Source organism: Balaenoptera acutorostrata, chromosome 10 (genome assembly GCF_949987535.1).
Source record: "Balaenoptera acutorostrata chromosome 10, mBalAcu1.1, whole genome shotgun sequence".
NCBI classification, from domain to species: Eukaryota; Metazoa; Chordata; class Mammalia; order Artiodactyla; family Balaenopteridae; genus Balaenoptera; species Balaenoptera acutorostrata.
The window spans coordinates 33,025,256-33,042,527 of record NC_080073.1 but is presented as its reverse complement, the minus strand read 5'-3'; the positions used below and the strand labels follow the sequence as shown (position 1 = coordinate 33,042,527).

The following is a 17,272-nucleotide window of genomic DNA, read 5'->3' as shown; positions in this document are numbered from 1 at the left end:
TTTAAGGGGAGAATTAAATGAAACAGAACTAAAGCATGTCTAGGTGACCATTTGAAAAGCCTCTACTTTCAGTTCTGATACAGCAGCTGCCATTCATACAGCATTTATATTAGGAGTAAGACTAACATTTTCTAACATAGAAGAACTTGAAGGTAGCTAAAAATTTACATTAGGAACCTGTAACATTGGGAACTGTTTGTGGGGAAGTGTGTATTGAGTACCTGTGAAAATGAGTTTTCACTCAAGGCTGTCACTTGAGAATAGGCTCAAAGTAGGTGTTTAGAAAAGGAGCTTTTATGTAGGGGAAGGGACGTCTGAGGTCAATAATGTGAAAGAAAGTGAAAAAGTGAGTGAACCTAGAGAAAGAGGGTTCTTTCCTTAGCCATGTTGAAGCATTAACAGAAGGGAGGTGCTAGATCATCATCAGAACACATTTGTTACACAGTGAGTCTTGCATTTTACACACATTTGCCTTACTCAGGTTTCAACTAAAATGAGCTCAGTAATCAAAAGGGAGTTTACATTTACCTACCACCTCTCCCATCCCCCAGATCCTTATACTTTCATTCCTCTAACTGAATGCACGGCGGGGAAGACTTGTGAAAAAGAAAGTAATAATTTAAAGAGTTTTCTAATCGGTTGGAGAAGTGAAATGACTTATTCAGGTGGCAAGCAAGTAAGACAAGGATGTAAGACATCCTTGAGTAAGAAGTTGAAGACTGAATTGGAAGAATTGATTATTAAATTTTCCACAGGGTTGTAAATATAAGACATGTATATAAAACATTTGATGAGGATTTTAGGAATTTTCAAGGGTATTTTGACTTGTGTCTTATCCTTGAATAATTTGAAACCCCACCAAAATTTGAAACCAGATCTGGTTACATCAGACTTAAGAAACAGATTACAGAATTCTATGTTGATTCAATGCCATATTGTGAATTTGGTTTTTTTTCTTTATTTCTTTTTTTCTTTTTTTTTTTTTTGGCCATGCTGTGTGGCTTCTGGGATCTTAGTTCCCCAACCAGGGATTGAACCTGCTGCATTGGCAGTGAAAGCACCGAGTCCCAACCACTGTACTGCCAGGGAATTCCCTGTGAATTTCTTATAAGGAGTTCAAAGGGTCTTTTTTTTTTTTTTTTTCCCCCAGTTTGAACTCTAAAATAACATTTCTAAAAATAGAAGAACTGTTAAATCACTTACCTGAAGATAATGCTCCTTTTGAAGTGGTTCTTTTAGGCTTAAATAAATAGGGTTGGTTTTTATCTGTTTAAAAATGTGTGGGAGCACCTGAGATACTAAGATTTTTCCTTTTTGTGTAAGTATTTCCTTTGATCAAAGCAATTGGTTGAAAACTAATGAGCTTTGCCATTATATTATTCTGTCAAACTATTTTTAAAATTATGTCCTGTAGTTACATCATGTAACAAAATGTTTTGTTGCTTAGCTCTTGCATTTTAGGACAGTTTGAGTAGAATATATGCTTTCCTTTTTGTTAAAGCATACTAAACTCTCATAAGTTAAAGGAACAGTGAATTATTATGCTACTGTTTTTATTTTTCTTAGAATTCAAGGACTTAATCTGGATACAATATATTTTTCTTATTGAAATGTCACAGATCATGCTAGGGCTGTAGCAGCAGAAATGGGAGAAAAAGGTATCTAAAAGAGACATTATGATTCAGTAGAGAAAGCCTCTGGCTCTATTACATCCTCCTGGCTCTTGGTCCAAAAGCAGTGTTTTGTATTCTGAAGCCAGGTGTTAAACAGTATTCATCTATTTCAGGTTATCAATGATTCCTTTCAAAGTAAATGAGACTATATTAGGATAGAAATTTGAAAATCTTATAATTGGTTTGGAGAAAATTTTCTATTTTTCATTAGAAAATTTCCTTTCTTTACACTTACTTAGTTATCTTATATCCTTCTGCTAGTATATGTTACAAATATGATTCTGAAAATTAGAATATATCTACTTAATTCTTGTATACTCGAATTTTTTTTAAAGTATTATTATTTATTTATACATTTATTTATTTATTTATTTTTGACTGCGTTTGGTCTTTGTTGCGTGTGTGTGGGCTTTCTCTAGTTGTGGTGAGAGGGGGGGCTACTCTTCGTTGCGGTGCATGGGCTTCTCATTGTGGTGGCTTTTCTTTGTTGCAGAGCATGGGCTCTAGGCACGCAGGCTTCAATAGTTGTGGCATGCGGGGGTTCAATAGTTGTGGCTCGCGAGCTCTAGAGTGCAGGCTCAGTAGTTGTGGCACACGGGCTTAGTTGCTCTGCGGCATGTGGGATCTTCCTGGACCAGGGCTTGAACTTGGGTCCCCTGCATTGGCAGGCGGATTCTTAACCACTGTGCCACAAGGGAAGTCTCTCGAATTTTTTTGTTTAAAATTATTGCTTCTCTTAGAGATAAGTACCTTACCATGTTAAATCTATATAAATTCTTTGGAAAGATTTGTAAATATAAAGTGGTGAGAAAAAGAGGTAAACTTTTGATGGTATTGATGACTATTGTTTAGGAAGCAGTACTGATGGAGTGCCCTTTCAGTGTTGTGAAACAAGAACAGCAGAGAAAATGGATTGAAGAGTTGAACAAGCAAATAGAGGATGACCGGCAAAAAAAAGTAGAGGAAAAAATTATATCTTCAAAGGTAATTTATGAAGTTTTATCGGTATAAAGGGGAAAAAAAATAATTTCAGAGTCACTAATCATAAACTTAAAAGTATCCTGAAACTATTTGACAAGACTATTCAAATTATTCCATATTTGCTTTTGTGAACCTTTTGTTGAATGAATTCAGTAAGTGTGATTTTGCATAGCTTCTTGTAACTAACTTTTTAGAAATGTCCTAATTCTTTGAATTTTTCATATTCTCCAAGCTTAGTTGTCTAAATGTATATGGAATCAATACAGGATACAGTTTTGTTAGTCTTTATGATGCTTGTTCTGCTGTGTGGTGACTTTTAGAAATCATCTTTATTTGTCATTTGGGATTTTAAACGTAAGAAGAGTTGGAAGAGTTCTTAGCAGTTCTTATTTGTCGTGATTAGGGTGAGGAACATGACAGATGGGCAATACATTTTGATTCATTCAAGAGCTGTCCTGGTTCTCAGTCTCAGCTGTCCTCTCGGTCAACACAAACACAACCAGAGTACTTCTGTGTCTCTCCGGACGCTCAGGACCTGGCTGATATCAGCAGTCTCTATACACCTGCAGCGGGAAGCCAGGTTGAACCTTCAGAGGAGGAGCGCGTAGCAAGACCTGTTAGAGACGTGGCTGTGGAAAGCAGTAAGAAAAGGAAGTAAGTGCCTCCTTCAGCACCTGTTGGTGTTTAAGGAGGTTTGTGTGCCACTTTAGGATTGTTGTTGTGTTTGTATCTTAATTGGTTTCAGGTTTGGTGTTTTTCTTTACAGTAGAAATGACTAGTAGATACATTTCAAACAAAAATGACTTAGCACCTTGTTAAACCCACCTTTTGGGGGTTTTAAATAGCTAATGGATCTGTCTTGCCAGCTTTCTCCGTTCTATGACTGCTCTTTTGGACCCAGCTCAAATTGAGGAACGAGACAGGAGACGACAAAAACAGTTAGAACATCAGGTATTGCATTGTCGAATGTTGTTCTTTGCCTTAATCATTAGTAGTCATGGCCTAGATACCTAAGTAAATGGAAATTAAAATTCCAGTATAAACTTACAGCACAGGCCCTGCACAGTCCTGTGATGAATCTAATCCCTACTCCAGCTGGCATTATATTAGAATTATACTTATGTTGAGAACCAGACAGTATCATGTAGTACAGCCACCTGCCTTCCAAGGAAGAAGGTCTTTAATGTTTAGGTTGTGTATCTGAAATGACACTAAATCTTAAGTTGGTATTGGATATTTTTTTCTCCAATTCTCCTGAATTCTGTTCAGGATGAGAATTAGTTCTTTGAAAGGGAAATAGATACAAGGGATTGAAGTAGAATTATGATTAAGAAATCTAATGGATAATATAAGAAAGGAAACTAAGATTAAAATTTTGTCCTAATTTTAGTCTAATACTAAAGGGACTTAAATGTCTAATAACTCGTCAAAACCTCTACTATATGAAGAATTTGGCTTAGTTAATATGGTTACTTGCAGTCGGTTAAGTGAACAGACATTTATAGCGCATCTGCTATTTTTACCAGGCACTATGCTAAGCACTGAGATTGTTTCTTCAGTTGTTTTTCTCTTAGTTCTTCTACGAGCCCTCCTGGGGTTAAAGAAAAAGCATGTAGAACTTGATGGGAGATGGGAAAAATACATTGGAAACCTGACATTTTAATTTAACTCATATATGTATTACTCTCTATATATTGATAAACATTTTTGAAACACCAGATGCTTTATGGATTTTTAAAAAATTTATGACTATAATTTATGTTACTGTTTATGACTAGAAAGCCATCACTGCTCAGGTAGAAGAGAAGCGGAAGAAGAAGCAGCTCGAAGAAGAGCAAAGAAAGAAGGAGGAACAAGAGGAGGAGCGTCGCTTAGCACGGGAACAAGAAGAGATGCAGAAACAGTATGAAGAAGATATACTTAAGCAAAAACAAAAGGAAGTAGGTATTTATATCCTAACTGTAACATTTTAGAGTAAAAATGGGTGTGTTGTTTTTTGTTTTTTTTTTTTTTTAATTTGTTTTTGGCTGCTTTGGGTCTTTGTTGCTGTGCGTGGGCGTTCTCTAGTTGTGGCGAGCGGGGGGCTACTCTTTGTTGCGGTGTGTGGGCTTCTCATTGCTGTGACTTCTCTTGTTGCGGAGCACGGGCTCTAGGCGCGCGGGCTTCAGTAGTTGCAGCACGCAGGCTCAGTAGTTGTGGCTCACGGGCTCTAGAGCGCAGGCTCAGTAGCTGTGGCGCACAGGCTTAGTTGCTCCACGGCATGTGGGATCTTCCCGGACCAGGGATAGCACCTGTGTCCCCTGCATTGGCAGGCAGATTCTTAACCACTGTGCCACCAGGGAAGTCCCTGGGTGTGTTTTTAAAGAAAAAAATAACGAGAACATTTGCATGTGTTTTGAAATTGTGAAACTGTATGCAGAAACATTAAAGCTTTGCATAAAGAAAGTTTTGAAAGTAGGAGGGAAGCTGGAGGTTTTATTGTTTCAAATGATTGATTCACAAATGCTGTACTCCTTGCGTTTCTTCTCTCTGCTAAGAAGGAGGTCAGGATGAGTTATTACAGCATAAAACAAAAGTTATCCATTTGCTTGATTTTTAAATGTTTTCTAAGCAATGATTATTATATTAATAAATTTCTAAATACGTTAAGAGAAATGATTGGCCTTCCTGTCTGTATCCACTTGTGAACAGGAGCATTTACTTGCAGTCATTGGCTGGGATTGATGATAGAGTTTGTTGCTGTGTTAGAGGATTCCTCTGTGCTAAGTAAGGGTCTATTAAAAAGAGTAGATGTCTGGTTGGCTAGGAGAACCCCTATATTAAGTGGTACAGACTGCATAGGTACGGTGATGTCAAGTGCCATGTTTGAGTGGACCTGACAAAGAGCAAGTTATACAGTGACATTCGATTGCCAAAGGTTCGTGAGGTCTACAGAGCAGACCATACAGCACTCCCCCTGGAGCTGGGAGGTGGCGCTGAGAGACTGCCTTTTCTTGCCGTTTCCCACTTGCAACCTTTGCTTCAGAATTAGCTGATGAAGGTACAAATGGTTTAGGTTCTGATTTCATTATGTTGAATAGGCTGAGCCAACTACACCTATGAAATAACTACATACATGAAAAAAAATCTGTCATTTGCTTGAATTGCAAAAAATGGCCATAAATCTTGAGTATTACCTCTTATTATCTATTTTTTTATCTTAATAAAATTCAGGTGGAATTGACCATTGGTTTTAGAAGTTTTGAAAACTTCATAAAATGAGTAAAAGAGTGTTTGTATTTGTGGTCTAATACAGCTGTAGAAAAAGATACTAAAATGTAATCTGCAAAAGGGAAGGAACTTTGTTCTCTTGGCTTCTCTACTCACAGTATCTTGAATAGTGCCTGGTACATAGTAGGAGCTTAGAAAATATCTACTGAGAGAAAATATTCAAGTCTGTACATGTTTGATAATTGTATTTAATTAACTTTGTGCACTTCAATATTGATAGGAAATCATGACTCTTAAGACAATTGAGCTGTTCCAGACGATGCAGAGAGCGCAGGAGCTGGCACAGAGACTGAAACAAGAACAGAGAATCCGAGAATTGGCTCAAAAGGGACATGACACTTCTAGATTGATTAAAAATCTTGGCAGTAAGCACTGGACTAGAATTTTATTTATAATATTTCTTGAAAATTTTAAATAATTGCCTATTTTTAATACCTTTAAACACCTGTTAACTATTTTTTGAGGAATTTCAGACTTTGAACTAATGTAAATTTAGAACGCTTACTTGGGAAATTGCCTTAAGGGTAGAACTAAATAATGTATAATTTTCAGTATCTTTTCACATATATTTTCTTATATTTTCCTCACAATAGGTAAAATGTATACTTTTGTACCCATTTTTACAGAGATATCCGTTAAGTGATCTCCCTAAATTCAGTACGGGATAAGAATGCTGATAGCTTTTTGTAAGAAACTTTAGGCTAGCCCTTCTAAATTTTTATTGCAGTGTTTACACTGCTTGATTAAACTAAGAGTCTTGTGTGTATTTAGTTGCTGCTATGTCATTTTATCACATAACTTATTTCTCTTGCCAGTTGATACAATACAAGTGGAATATAATGCATCTACTGACAACATTGCAAATTCAAGACATGGCTTGGATAAAATCAGTGGTAAAATGAATACATATATCAGCTCTACAGCCTCTCCCAGGAAGGACACTGGTGTGCAAACGGGTATTGTATAAATTGTGATTTGGCTTAAAATTTACTTAAAATTTAAGTCACAATTAGAATTAAGTTAAATTAATTTAAAGTTTAAAGGAATTTGAGGTTTTCAGTAAGAGTTAGGAAATAAAGGTATTTCTTGGTTTTTAATTCCTCTATAGCAGCTTTATTAAGATATAATTTACAAAGCATAAAATTTACCCTTTTAAAGGGTACAATTCTGTGTTTTTTTAAAGAGCACAATTCAGTTTTTATATTCATAGTTGTGCAACCATCACCGTAATTAATTTTAGAACATTTTTATGTCTCCAAAAAGAAACCCTGTACCCATCGACAATCATTCTCCATTTCCTCTCTCCCCTCTATTCTTGGGCAACCACCAGTCTACTTTCTGTCTCTCTAGATTTGTGTGTTCTGGACATTTCATATAATTGGAATCATATCATATGTGGTCTTCTCTGTCTGGATTCTTTCACTTAGTATGTTTTAAGTTTCATCCATATTGTAGCATGTAACAGTAAGTACTTCATTCCTTTTTATCACTGAATAATATTCCATTTTATGGATATACCACCACATTTTGTTTAGTCCTTCATCAGTTGAGGACATTTGGGTTAATTCTACTTTTTGGCTGTTGGAAATATGCTGCTGTGAACATTCATGTGCAAATTTTTGTGTAGACATAAATTTTTAGTCTCTTGGGGGAGAAGAGTAGCATTACTGAGTCATATAGTAACTGTATGTTTAGAATATTGAGGAACTACTAAATTGTGTTCCACAGCAGCTGTACCATTTTACATTCTCTCCAGAAATGTATGAAGATTCCAATTTCTTTACATCCTTGCCCATACTTACTATTCTCATGGTTGTAAAGTGCTCTCTCATTATGATTGCTGATGTTGAGCATCTTTTCATGTGCTTGTTTTAAATTTTTGCATAACTAATTAGGTAATATCCATGTTGGGTATCATTATCATAGGTCTCCATGCTTACTATGAATCCTTTCAGCCCTCCACCCATGTGTCTAGGAAATATTTTTTCTTTTTTTAAATAACTTCCAATAAATCTTTTCATTTTTTTTGTAAAATTGAGATATAATTGACACATAACATTAGTTTCAGGTGTATAACATAATGTTTGATATCTGTATATATTGTAAAATAATCACAATAATGAGTCTAGTTAACATTCATTACCATACAGAGTTACAGTTTTTTTTCTTGTGATGAGAACTTTGAAGATTTACTCTCTTAGCAACTTTCAAACATACAGTACAATATTATTAACTATAGCCAACATTCTGTACATTACATCCCCAGACCTACTTATTTTATAACTGGAAGGTTGTACATTTTGCTCACATCCCAACCACCCTCTCTGGCAGCACCAATCTGTTCTCTGTATCTATGAGTTTTTTTTTTTCCACCCAGATTCCACATATACCTGAGGATCATATGGTATTTGTCTGTCTTTTTGACTTATTTTACTTAGCATAATGTCCTTCAGGTCGATTCATTTTGTTGGAAATGGCAAAATTTCATTCTTTTTTATGGCTAATATTCCATTTTGTGTATATACGTGTGTGTGTGTGTGTGTGTGTACGTGTACACACAGTACATTTTCTTCATCTATCAGTAAACACTTAGGTTGCTTCCATTTGTTGGCTATTGTAAATAATGCTGCAGTGAACAAAGGAATGCATATATTTCTTTGAGTTAGTGTTTTTATTTCCTTCAGATAAGTACCCAGAAGTGGGATTGCTGGATCACGTGGTTCTATTTTTAATTTTTAAGGAACCTCCAATACTGTTTTGCATAGTGACTGCACCAGTTTACATTCGCACCAACAGTGCACAAGGGTTCCCTCTTCTCCACTTCTTCACCAGCTCTTATTTCTTGTCTTTTTGATAATCGCCATTCTGACAGGTGTGAGGTGGTATTTCATTGTGATTTTGATTTGCATTTTCCTGATGATCAGGGATATTGAGCATCTTTTCACATATCCCTGTTGGCCATCTAGATGTTGTCTTTGGAAAAATGTCTATTCAGATATTCTGCCCATTTTTTTTTTTTTTTTAATACAGGAAAGACATTTTTTTTCCTTAAGTTTGTTTTTTTTGTTGTTGTTTTTTTTTAAGATTTATTTATTTATTGATTGGTTGATTGCTATGTTGGGTCTTCGTCTCCGCGTGAGGGCCCTCTCCAGCTGCGGCAAGCGGGGGCCACTCTTAATCGCGGTGTGCGGGCCTCTCACCATCGCGGCCTCTCTTGTTGCGGAGCACAGGCTCCAGACGCGCAGGCTCAGCAATCATGGCCCACGGGCCCAGTCGCTCCGCGGCACGTGGGATCCTCCCAGACCAGGGCCCGAACCCGTGTCCCCTGCACTAGCAGGCAGACTCCCAACCACTGCACCACCAGGGAAGCCCCCTCTGCCCATTTTTTAATTGGATTTTTTTTTGCTGTTGCATTGTATGACTTCTTAATACATGATACATGATTTGCAGATATATTCTCCCATTCAGCCTTTTCATCTTGTTGATGGTTTTCTTTGCTGTACAGGACCTTTTTAGTTTGATGGAGTCTCAGTTGTTTATTTTTGCTAACGCTACCTTTGCTTTTCGTGTCAAATCCAAAAAGTCACTGCCAAGACCGGTGTCAGAGAACTTACTGCCTATGTTTTCCTCTAGAAGTTTTATGATTTCAGGTCTTACATTTAAGTCTTTAATCTGTTTTTAATTCATTTTTGTGTAAGATGTAAGATAGTGGTGAAGTTTCATTCCTGTGCATGTGGCTGTCCATTTTTTCCAATGCCATTTATTGAAGAAACTGTTGTTTCTCTTTGGCTCTTTTGTTGTAAAATCATTGACAATATATGCATGGGTTTATGTCTGGGCTCTCTATTCTTTTTCACTGATCTATGTGTCTGTCTTCATGCCAGTACCATACTGTTTTGATTACTACAGCTTTGTATTACAGTCTGAAATCAGGGAGCATGATGCCTCCAGCTTTGTTCTTCTTTCTCAGAGTTGCTTTAGCTATTCAGGGTCTTTTGTGGTTCCATACAAATTTTAGGATTGTTTGTTCTGTTTCTGTGAAAAATATCATTGGAATTTTGATAAGGATTATATGGAATCTGTAGATTGCTTTGGGTAGCATGGTCATTTTAACAATATTAATTCTTCCAGCCCATGAGCTTGGAATATGTTTCTATTTATTTGAGTTGTCTTCAGTTTCTTTCATTAATGTCTTATAGTTTTCAGTGTACACCTCCATGGTTAAATTTATTTCTAGGTATTTTATTCTTTTTTATGCACTTATAATTGGGATTGTTGCAGTTGTAAATGGGATTGTGTTCTTAATTTCTCATTCTGACAGTTCATTATTAGTGTATAGAAATGCAACAGATTTTTGTATGTTGATTTTGTATCCTGCAAGTTTACTGAATTCATTTGTTATTTCTAATAGGGTTTTTTTTTGGTGGAGGCTTTAGAGTTTTCTGTATATGATATGTCACCTGCAAATAGTGACAGTTTTACTTTTCCCTTACAAATTTGGATGCCTTTTCTTTCATTTTCCTCCCTAATTGCTCTCACTAGGACTTCCAATACTATGTTGAATAAAACCGGTGAGAGTGGGCATCCTTGTCTTGTTCCTGGTCTTTGAAAAAGTTTTCAGCTTTTCATCATCGAGCATGATGTTAGCTGTGGGTTTGACATGTATGGCCTTTATTATGTTGAAATACTTTCCCTCTGTACCCACTTTGTTGAGAGTTTTTATCATAAACCATTGTTGAATTTTGGCAAATGCTTTTTCTGCATCTGTTGAGATGATTATATGATCTTTATCCTTCACTTTGTTAATGTGGTATATTGATTCTGTTGCTTTTGGATAGAACGTTCTGTATATACCTGTGAAGTCCTTCTGATTTAATGTATCATAAAAGGCTATTTGCTTATTGATTTTCTTTCCAGATGATCTATCCATTGATGTGAGTGGGGTATTAAAGTCTCCTACTATTACTGTATTGCCATCTATTTCTCCCTTTAGGTCTGTTAATATTTGCTTTATGTATTTCGGTGCTCCCATGTTAGGTCCATAAATACTTACAAATGTTATATTTTCTGGTGGATTGACCTCTTTAAATGCCCTCCTTTGTCTCTTGTTACAGACTTTGTTTTAAAGTCTATTTTGTCTGATATAAATATAGCTATTCCCACTTTATTTTGGTTTTCAGTTGTATGGAATATCTTTCCCTTCTCTTCATTTTCAGTCTGTGGTGTGTCCTTGTATCTGATGTGAGTTTCTTGTCGGCAGCATATAAGTATCCATTTAGCCATTCTTTCTCTTTTGATTGGAGAATTGAGTCCATTCACATTTAAAGTAATTAAGGATAGGAATGTATATATTGTACTTTTGTTAATTGTTTTCTGGTTGTTTTGTAGTTCCTCTTTGTCCCTTCTTCTCTTCCTTGGTGTTTTGATGACTTTCTTTAGTAGTATGCTTAGATACCTTTCTCTTTATCTTTTGTGTATCTACTATAGGTTTATGCTTTGTGGTTATCATGAGGCTTACGTATACCAACTTTATAACAACTTAAGTTTGAATGCAATCTAAAGCTCTACATTTTTACTCTTCCCCTTCATGTTTTATGTTTTTGATGTCACATTTTATATCTTTTTTACTTTGTGTGTCCCTTAACTATTTATTGTATTTATTTTTACTGCTTTTGTCTTTGAACCTTCATACTAGCTTTATGAGTGATTTATGAGATTTATGAGTGAATAATCCACTGCCTTTAATATTAACCTTTACAGTGAGATTTATATTTGTATATGTTTTTCTGTTGCTAATTATAGCACCCTTTCTTTTCAGCTTAAAGTAGTTCCTTTATAAAACCAGTTTAGTGGTGATGAACTCCTTTAGCTTTTGCTTATCTGGGAAAACACTCTTTCTCCTTCGATTCTGAATGATAACTTTGCTGGATAGAGTATTCTTGATGGAAGTTTTTTTCTTTAAACACTTTGAATATTTTATGCCACTGCTTCTGGCTTGCAGAGTTTCTGCTGAAAAATCTCGTAGTCTTATGAGGGTTCCTTTGTAGATAACAAGTTGTTTTTCTCTTGCAGCTCTTAAGTTTGTCTCCTTGTCTTTAACTTTTTTGACATTTTCATTATACTGTGCCTTGGTATGTGGGTCCATTGGGTTCATCTTGTTTAGTGTTCTCTGGGTTTCCACAGAGCTTTCTTCCCCAAGGTGAGGGAAGTCTTAAGCCATTATTTCTTCAGATAAGTTTTCTGTCCCTTTTCTGTCTCCTTCTGGGCCCCCTGTAATGCAAATGTTAGTTCACTTGATGTTGTCTCATAAATCCCTTAAGCTGTCTTCACTTTTGTAATTCTTTTTTCTCTTTGCCACTCTGATTAGATGAATTCTGCTGCCCTGTCATCAGGTTCATGAACTTTTCTTCTGCTTCTATTAGTCTGATGTTGGACCCCTCTATTTTTCAGTTTAGTTATTGTATTCTTCAGCTCTGTAGCTTCTGTTTGGTACTTTATTATATTTTATCTCTTTTGAAGTTCTCACTGTGTTTATCCATTGCTTTCTTGAATTTGGTGAGCATCTTTAGGATCATTACTTACTTTGAACTCTTTATCAGGTAGATTACTTATCACTTTTTCATTAAGGTTTTTGTTTTTTTTTTAAAAGAATTTCACTTTTATTTATTTATTTATTTATTTTTGGCTGTGTTGGGTCTTCGTTTCTGCGCGAGGGCTTTCTCTATTTGCGGCAAGCGGGAGCCACTCTTCATCGCGGTGCACGGGCCTCTCACTATCGCGGCCTCTCTTGTTGCGGAGCACAGGCTCCAGATGCGCAGGCTCAGTAGTTGTGGCACACGGGCTTAGTTGCTCCGCGGCATGTGAGATCCTCCCAGACCAGGGCTCGAACCCGTGTCCTCTGCATTGGCAGGCAGATTCTCAACCACTGCGCCACCAGGGAAGCCCCATTAAGGTTCTTTTATTCTTTCATTTGGAACATGTTCTTCCTTTGTTTCTTCATTTTTCTTGACTCTCTTTGTTGGTTTCTTTGCATTAAATGAACAGCCACCTCTTCCAGTCTTGAAGGAGTGGCCTTGTGTAGGAAATGAACCTTATCATTCAATCTTACCCTAGCTTTTGGTTGTATCTCAAGCCTTTGTGATTGTCCGTGCAGCATATTCTATTTTTAATAGCTCCCAGTGGTTGAGGAGGTGCCAGGACTTGTCACTGTCCCAAATCTAAGCACCTAGATTCAGGCTGACTGGAAGCCAGACTTGCAGGCAGTCTTTTAAAGTATACAAGTATATACAGTCCTGTGGGACTGCAAGCATGAGCTCCACTGGCCATCAGAGCTGGGCGTTCTGGAGGTGTCTCCTGGATGGCAGTAGCAAAAACTGGGGCTCCAGACAAGTGTATAAGCTCTTTTCTGGGAGACGTCAGCAAGATGTAGTGAGGCAGAGGATAAGTGCAAAGATGGCGTCCAGCAGCCTACGTCCCTGAGAGCACCTCAGTAGGCCTCTAGATGCATGCCAAACCTGAAGCCTGCCCCTCAGGCCAAAGCTCCAGGATAAGCAGGTAGACCTTTTTCATGGAAAGATAGGGTGTATGTGTTTCAGTTTCCTGTTTGTGTAGTGCCCTGGGGGTGGTAACATGCCAATAATTTTCAATTGTTATAGTCCCATGAGACCCTGGAACACAAGCCCCTCTGGTCACCAGAGCCAGGCAATCAAGAGACGTCCCCCAGGCAGCAGCTGTAGAAACCAGGGCACAAGACGTAAAACCTGGGGCACCAGAGACAGGTAAGAGCTCCCCTCCAAGAGATAATGGAAGACTAGAGCATAGCTGAGAGTATGAAGATGGTGCTTGACCTCTAAGGTGTCTGGAAAGGGTTATAGTCAGCCCTTAGATATGTGTTTAATTAGGAGCCTTCCCCTCAGGCTGTAGCTATGATAAGCTAATAGGCTTCTTTCACAGAGAGACTAAACTCCTGCATCTGTTTTCTTTTGCTGTGCCCTGGCAGTAGTAGCTGTTTAAGAACTCTTTCTCCATTGGTTACGGTCCTGTAAGCATAAGTGCTGGGCCACTAGAACCAGGTGATGTAGAAGTGTCCCCTGGTGGCAGCTGCAATAATTGGGGCACCTTGCAAGGGTATAAGCTTTTTGGGAAATACTGGAAGGCTGGAGTAAGGCAGAGAAATAATGCAAAGATTGCATCTAACGGTTTCCATTCCCTGAGAGCTTGTCTGTAGGCCCCTAGATGTGTACCAAACTAGAAGCCTACCCTTAAGGCCAAACCTTTTGGAGAAGCAAATAGGAATCTTTCTCAGAAAGACTGGGGTTTGTTTCAGCCTGCTATCCATGCAGTGCCCTGGGGGTGATAATCTGCCAAGAACTGTTTCTCTGATTGTTAACAGTTTCATGGGACCCAGGAATGTGACCCGCCCTTCCCCCCCCAACCCCTGCCTCCAGAGCCAGGCCATCAGGGGGCATCCACTGGGCAACAGCTGCAAAAACCAGGGCACCAGATGCATGTAAAAGTTCCCCTTCAGGAGATACTCGCACTCTGAAATGGGATAAAGGGACCGGGTGAAGATGGCGTGCACCAGCTATAGCAAGGCAGAGGGTGAGTGTGAAGATGGTACCTCCCCCCACCCTCCCCCCCGCCCGTTTGAAGCTGGGGGTGGGGAGTGTAACAGCGGGGCAGGGGCAGCAAGTTGGTAATAAAAGGCTTAGTGTTTTTTAATTTTTTAAATTTTATTTATATTTTTTTGAGTATAAACAACATTTATTAAAGTACTTCTTAAAATTACAGAGTGCTTAGAGAAAATTCTTACAGAAACATCTGTAAGGAAAATAGTTTTGGCTAGTATTCAAAATGGCAGTAGTTCTTAGTATGCATCTACCTGTACTTCTCCCACCTCATTTTTATTCATTCTTATATAATAAACACTTACAGTACAATGTAAGGTATTCCTTATTTCAAACTTATCTAAGGTATTTTTCACCTGCTGACTTTAAAACTTTGGAGGAACTTGACTTAAATTTTTAAACTGTCACTGCAAGGTGAGTTCATCCCACTGCTTCATTTCGGTGAGGAGAGCCTGTCTTGAGTTCAAGCTTTTGTAATCCTTGGAATAGTCCAAAACTGCATAAAAGCCAATTTATGAGCTATCACTTTATATATTTATTTTATTGGAGTATTATTGCTTTACAATATACAACGAAGTGAATATTGTACACTTTGTTGTACAACAAAGTGAATCAGCTATGTGTATACATATATCCCCTCCTCTTGGACCTCCCTCCCCTGCCCCCACATCCGGCCCATTTAGGTCATCACAAAGCACCAAGCTGAGCTCCCTGTGCTATACCGCAGGTTCCAACTAGCTATCTGTTTTACACATGGTAGTGTATTTATGTCAAACCTAATCTCCCAATTCATCCCACCCTCCCCTTCCCCACCCTGTGTCCACACATCCATTCTCTACATCTATGTCTCTATTCCTCCTCTGGGAATAGGTTCATTGGTACTATTTTTCTAGATTCCACATATATGCATTAATATATGATATTTGTTTTTCTCTTTCTGACTTAACTTCACACTCTGTATGACAGACTCTAGGTCCATCCACATCTCTACAAATGACCCAATTTTGTTCCTTTTTATGGCTGAGTAATATTCCATTGTATATATGTACCACATCTTCTTTATCGATTCATCTGTCAGTGGACATTTAGGCTGTTTCCATGACCTGGCTATTGTAAATAGTGCTGCAGTGAACCTTGGGGTACATGTGTCTTTTTGTTTTGTTTTTAAACATGTATTTTTTTATTTATTTTTGGCTGCGTTGGGTCTTCGTTGCTGTGCGTGGGCTTTCTCTAGTTGCGGCGATGGGAGCTACTCTTCATTGTGGTGCACGGGCTTCTCATTGCAGTGGCTTTTCTTGTTGCAGAGCATGGGCTCTAGGCACGCGGGCTTCAGTAGTGTGGCTCGCGGGCTTTAGAGCACAGACTCAATAGTTGTGGCAAACGGGCTTAGTTGCTCCACAGCATGTGGGATCTTCCCGGACCAGGGCTTGAACCTGTGTCCCCTGCATTGGCAGGAGGGTTCTTAACCACTGTGCCACCAGGGAAGTCCCATGTGTCTTTTTGAATTACAGTTTTCTCAGGGTATATGCCCAGTAGTGGGATTGCTGGGTCATATGGTAGTTCTAGTTTTAGTTTTTTAAGGAACCTCCATACTGTTCTCCACAGTGGCTGTATCAGTTTACATTCCCACCAACAGTGTAAAAGGGTTGGTTCCCTTTTCTCCACACCCTCTCCAGCATTTATTGTTTGTAGATTTTTTGATGATGGCCATTCTGACTGGTGTGAGGTGACACCTCATTGTAGTTTTGATTTGCATTTCTCTAAGGATTAGTGATGTTGAGCATCTTCTCATATGCCTCTTGGCCATCTGTATGTTTTCTTTGGAGAAAAATGTCTATTTAGGTCTTCCGCCCATTTTTGGATTGGGTTGTTTGTTTTTTTTGATATTGAGCTGCATGAGCTGTTTGTATATTTTGGACATTAATCCTGTGTCAGTTGCTTCGTTTGCAAATATTTTCTCCCATTCTGAGGGTTGTCTTTTCCTCTTCTTTATAGTTTCCTTTGCTGTGCAAAAACTTTTAAGTTTAATTAGGTCCCATTTGTTTATTTTTGTTTTTATTTTCATTACTCTAGGAGGTGGGTCAGAAAAGATCTTGCTGTGATTTATGTCAAAGAGTGTTCTGCCTATGTTTTCCACTAAGAATTTTATAGTGTCTGGTCTTTAATCCATTTTGAGTTTATTTTTGTGTATGGTGTTAGAGAATGTTCTAATTTCATTCTTTTACATGTAGCTGTCCAGTTTTCGCAGCAGCACTTATTAAGGAAACTGTCTTTTCTCCATTGTATATCCTTGCCTCCTTTGTCATAGATTAGGTGACCATAGGTGCATGGGTTTATCTCTGGGCTTTCTATCCTGTACCATTGATCTATATTTCTGTTTTTGTGCCAGTACCATACTGTCTTGATTACTGTAGCTTTGTAGTATAGTCTGAAGTCAGGCAGCCTGATTCTTCTAGCTCCATTTTTCTTTTTGCAGATTGCTTTGGCTGTGTGGGGTCTTTTGTGTTTCCATACAAATTGTGAAATTTTTTGTTCTAATTCTGTGAAAAATGCCATTGGTAATTTGATAGGGATTGCACTGAATCTGTAGATTGCTTTGGGTAGTATAATCATTTTCACAATATTGATTCTTCCAATCCAAGAACATGGTATCTCTCTCCATTTGTTGGTGTCATCTTTAATTTCTTTCATCAGTGTCTTATAGTTTTCTGCATACAGGTC

General features: G+C 37.9%; 1 protein-coding gene across 3 annotated transcripts in view; it reads left to right on the top strand.

The window, feature by feature from the left end:
• The window catches only part of CCDC66 (coiled-coil domain containing 66), a 51,195-nt gene that overhangs the window by 25,192 nt on the left and 8,731 nt on the right, over nucleotides 1-17,272 (top strand). For all 3 annotated transcript variants that reach the window (XM_007192288.3, XM_007192287.3, XM_007192286.3), the window contains 6 exons: nucleotides 2,526-2,657; nucleotides 3,058-3,308; nucleotides 3,521-3,605; nucleotides 4,433-4,594; nucleotides 6,145-6,289; nucleotides 6,740-6,880. In XM_007192288.3, the coding sequence (XP_007192350.2) occupies nucleotides 2,526-2,657; nucleotides 3,058-3,308; nucleotides 3,521-3,605; nucleotides 4,433-4,594; nucleotides 6,145-6,289; nucleotides 6,740-6,880 (916 nt within the window). The remainder of the gene's footprint in view (nucleotides 1-2,525; nucleotides 2,658-3,057; nucleotides 3,309-3,520; nucleotides 3,606-4,432; nucleotides 4,595-6,144; nucleotides 6,290-6,739; nucleotides 6,881-17,272) is intronic.